This window comes from Elaeis guineensis, chromosome 10, assembly GCF_000442705.2.
Source record: "Elaeis guineensis isolate ETL-2024a chromosome 10, EG11, whole genome shotgun sequence".
In the NCBI taxonomy this organism is placed as follows: domain Eukaryota; kingdom Viridiplantae; phylum Streptophyta; class Magnoliopsida; order Arecales; family Arecaceae; genus Elaeis; species Elaeis guineensis.
Window position 1 is genome coordinate 80,211,118 of NC_026002.2, and position 4,663 is coordinate 80,215,780.

At 45.1% G+C, this 4,663-nt stretch overlaps 1 protein-coding gene across 1 annotated transcript; it reads left to right on the forward strand.

Annotated features, from left to right (window-relative positions):
* The first annotated feature begins 209 nt into the window (after window positions 1-209).
* LOC105052146 (laccase-7-like) lies at window positions 210-4,461 on the forward strand. The gene is made up of 6 exons (XM_010932855.4): window positions 210-385; window positions 1,350-1,501; window positions 1,611-1,858; window positions 1,945-2,073; window positions 2,341-3,294; window positions 4,051-4,461. Exons 1-6 carry the CDS (start codon window positions 299-301, stop codon window positions 4,179-4,181), a joined length of 1,701 nt encoding a protein of 566 aa, XP_010931157.1. The 5' UTR covers window positions 210-298; the 3' UTR covers window positions 4,182-4,461.
* The last annotated feature ends 202 nt before the right edge of the window (window positions 4,462-4,663 follow it).

A 4,663-nucleotide genomic window follows, 5' to 3' on the forward strand; every position in this document is an offset into this window, starting at 1 on the left:
AGAAATCCTGAATGAGTAAAACAAACATCTACAATGATGTCAACTTCCATCTATATCTTAATCAAAAATTGCTTAGTCCTAGCACGGACATCACGCAAGCGCGGGCAAAGACCTAGCCTTATGTCTAACACCTGCAGTATGTTGGTATGTGGTTGGCAGTATATATATATAAGAACTCTAGCAGCATATCAGTACCAAGTCCAGTAAATTGAGGAGATTCTCCTTTCTGCAGCCAGGCTCTTCTCCACCTCTTACCACATCCTCTTTCAACTCCATTCCTCCAATTCTTTTCCGGGACATGGCACAACCATTGTTCTTTTTAGTGCTCGTTCTTGCTTTCGTTGGATCTGTAACAGATGCAGCAGTCGTGGAGCACACATTCCGTGTAATTTCTTCTAATCCATGCACTTCCTTATCTGTTTCGGTCTTTCTTAGCAAAATTTTGACACTCACTATTAATTTTTTCCATGTAACTTTAAGCTCTAGTCTAGTAGTAATTCTGATGAAAGCTTGTCAGACGTTCGCACTTCCGAATTATGGGAAACATCTAGAAGAGTGCAATAATTTGGCTGTGTCAACAGGGTAGAAATTTGTGAGTACTCCAAGAGTCACGTTCACAGGAAGTGTAACCTCTGCTCTCAATCAATTCCACCTGTGTCCTAATTTTCCTCATGTGGTTGGTGATCATAGTATCATCTGCTCTCAAACAAGGAGGACGCAAAGAGAAATAACCACCGTAGCTTCCGCCGTTCTTCTTTACCTGTCCGTCTCATTGATGAGGATGCTGCTTGGAAAGAGGTTCTCCAATTATTGTTGCAGTCTTTATCCTCCGGAAGCCAAAAATTGCCGACGGTCCCTTTCGGGTTCAAGTTAAGTGCGTGGAAACGTACGTCCAACCAAACTCACCAACTCCAAAAATAAAAACCACGTCAAATCTAAGTTCCACACACTTTTGCATTCTCAATCTTCTTGTAGTAGATTAACATAGAGAGGATGGTAACGACGTCACGGCATGGCCCGCTTGCTGGAGAGCAATAATATTAATAACAACCATTTGCCCCACGAGAGATGAACCCAGTCCATATTTCAGGACGGAACACGTACGTGCAGGATCATATAATTTTGATGGCTCATTCAAAATCTCTTATGTTTGGCACACCTGGTGATGTTTTTTTGATCTAGGCTGTGATTTTTTTTTTTCTTTTATATTTTTGTGTGTGTTTGTGTGTTTAATTAAGGAACATTAAGGGGTGTGGGTGTGTGTGTGTGTGTGTGTGTGTGTGTTTCTATGCTTTTGAGACAGTTAATTCTGATAATTAATATAAATTTGACGACATCGTTTTGTCCAGGTGGGCAATGTAAGAGTTCGACGGCAATGCAAGAACAGAGTTATCACTGCCGTGAACGGGCAATTGCCTGGCCCGACAATATATGCTCATGAGGGTGACACCGTGATCGTTCATGTCATAAATGAATCACCCTATGACATGTCGATTCATTGGTAAGATTATAACTAGCCCAGTCATCTCATATATATATATATATATATATATATGTTATACCGAAGGAAGTTTAGGTTTCCTTACCAAGTATTATGGCTATGGATGCAGGCATGGGATATTGCAGCTACTGACAGCATGGGCTGACGGGCCAAACATGATAACCCAATGCCCCATACGCCCAGGAAAGAGCTACACTTACAAGTTCAACATCATAGGCCAAGAGGGTACCCTGTGGTGGCACGCCCACGTCTCGAGCCTCCGAGCCACGGTCCATGGAGCCCTCATCATTCTACCCAGAGAAGGCCCAAAAGCCTACCCTTTCCCCCAACCCTACAAGGAAGTCCCCATTCTACTTGGTATGCATAGTTCTTGGCTAGTTCTGTAGTTTCTTTTGGCCCTGTCCGAAAAATTATACTGACCAGCAGGCTTCATTGACGTGCAGGCGAGTGGTGGAATGCCAACGTGGTGCAAGTGGAAAATAAGGCTCTCGCGACTGGTCTTCAACCCAATAAATCTGACGCCTTTACCATCAACGGGAGGCTCGGCGATCTCTACCGGTGTTCTGACAAACGTAAGTGCTGAATTAATAATAGCAGAAGAAGGTTTTCTTTAGCCACTAACTCCCGTTCTAGCCAGCCAGTATATGGCACGTAGTCACTCAAAATAAATCGAGTCCTCCATCTCGTATGTTAATTTATACGGTTGCTGATGGAATTCTATCTAAATTGTGGCCTTTGCTCGAAAACCAAAATTAAGCACGGATCCAGATTGCATGTTTTCGCGGTCTATTGTTGGAAAATTTGAAGAAAATGAGCTTCCATAATTTGCCTGCCTGCAGACACCTACAAGCTCGACGTGGAATATGGCAAGACCTACTTGCTCCGAATCATCAACGCTGCAGTCAATAATCAGCTCTTCTTCAAGATGGCCGGGCACTCCTTCACCGTCGTCGCTGTGGATGCCGGCTACACCGTGCCCTACCCCACGGACGTGCTGGTCCTCGCACCCGGCCAGACCGTTGATGCCCTCGTGGTGGCCAACGCCCCTCCCTCACGCTACTACATGGCTGCCCGCGCCTACATCAGCAGTCCTCCGCCACTGCAACCTTTCGACGACACCACCACGACGGGCATCGTCCGGTACAAGTCTGCCATGCCGTCATCGGCACGTCCCGCGATGCCGCTCATGCCGGACTACACCGACACACCGACCGCCCACCAGTTCTACACCAGCCTGACCGGTCTCCTCAAGCCGGGGTGGCCCACCGTTCCCCTCCACGTCGACGAGCACATGTTCGTCACCTTCGGCTTGGGCACCGTTCCCTGCAGGCGGGACCAGCCACGGTGCACGCAAGGGGCGCTCGCCGCCAGCATGAACAACGTGTCCTTCGAATTCCCTACTCAGACGTCGTTGCTGGAAGCGCATTTTAAGGGCGTGAAGGGGATATATACGAGGGACTTTCCCGACAGGCCACCGTTGGTGTTCGACTTCACAAACAAGAACTTGAGCACGAATCGTGCTCTCATGTTTACGAGCAAGGGTACAAAGTTGAAGAAGGTCAAGTACAACGCGACGGTAGAGATAGTGCTGCAGAACACGGCGATAATCGGGACCGAGAATCACCCATTACACCTCCATGGATTCAACTTCTTCGTGTTGGCCCAGGGGTTTGGGAACTTCGACTGGGAAACGGCGGTGCAGAGCTACAATCTGGTGCACCCGCAGATGAGGAACACCATCGCGGTGCCTACCGGCGGATGGGCGGTCATCCGCTTCGTCGCAAATAATCCAGGTATTAATTTCTCCTCCAGGAACAAAAATTAACTTGATTGAGCTCCACCGGCGAACCGGGCTTACTAACCTACACTTGCCTTCAAAGGGTGGTCACGAGGCGGGGTGCCGCACACGAAAAATTCAGTTGGATCACGTTCATGGTGGACCAGTAATAATTTATTAATTAGAAGGAAGGGAAAATGATTAAATGCATCATATGGTAGGGAATGTGTTGGGTCCCCTTTATCTCCATCAATTTCACACGTCTTATGATGTGTTTAATCATTTTTTTCTCCTTCCAACTAATAACATATTAGTAGTTCACGATGAACCTGGTCCAATCAATAGTTTTTCCTACACACTGATATCAATCATAAATTAAAGTGCTTACCAGCCTTCCTGAACCAGCACATCTCTCTCTAGTTTAACCACGCATTGTAGAGAGTCCATAATTAATCGATCATGCTAGAAAAATAGTTAAAAGGAACTAGCGCTATGATTATTTAACTTGTCAAATATGAGTTATGTGGGCTTTGTGGGTTAAAAGATGCTTGCTTAGCGACATTTGCACACGTTACACTAAGAGAAGGTGGTAATTATATTTCTCAAGAGTAGGTAATTGAATGGAACTGCACACAGATTAATACTGCTTAGAGAAATAATTATGAGAGAAGCAAGCAGACCTATCCATTTAGTTTTTAAGTTTCACGTACGCCACTTGATAGAGAGAGCATAACTAATTTGTTTGACTTGGTTAATTTTCTCTGATTGGCAGGTATATGGTTTATGCATTGCCACCTAGATGTCCACCTGCCGTGGGGCTTGGGGATGGCTTTTGAGGTGGAGAACGGGCCAACGCCAGATTCAACCCTCCCTCCGCCCCCACCCGACTTTCCGCAATGTTAGAACAAGAGGAAAAGGATCACTTTGGAGAGAAAACATAAAACACAAGGAATATAGAAAGAAAGGAAGAAACCCACTCTTTGACATACTTTTCTATTTTATTTAATTATGGTATCGAAACACTTATTCTTTTCCTTTTTTTTTTTTCTATTGGCCTCGTGAAAGCCGATATCATGATCTAAAGTTGTTTTGTATTTTTTATGAATTTTCAAATGCATAGATGAAGACATGACTCAAACCCTGATTGTTGATACCTAAACTTCAATGACTTTATCGGACTAGTTCTCCGGTTCACATATACTTCGTAATGTATCGCCAAAGTTCAGCAACATGGTTAAAAATGATGGATATAACTTCTTGACGTCCAATCCCGCCTTCATGATAGTTTAGGGGTATGAATGGTTTAAGGCCTCTGTATTGCATGCTCCAGGTGCAATTGGACCGCGTTAAATCCCACAGTGGATAACGCACCATGCTACTTCTCG

Coding starts and splice junctions, on each gene's coding strand:
- LOC105052146 (XM_010932855.4), top strand. CDS start 299: ATGGCACAACCATTGTTCTTTTTAGTGCTCGTTCTTGCTTTCGTTGGA. Junction 386..1,349: donor TCGTGGAGCACACATTCCGT/GTAATTTCTTCT, acceptor CGTTTTGTCCAG/GTGGGCAATGTAAGAGTTCG. Junction 1,859..1,944: donor GGAAGTCCCCATTCTACTTG/GTATGCATAGTT, acceptor ATTGACGTGCAG/GCGAGTGGTGGAATGCCAAC.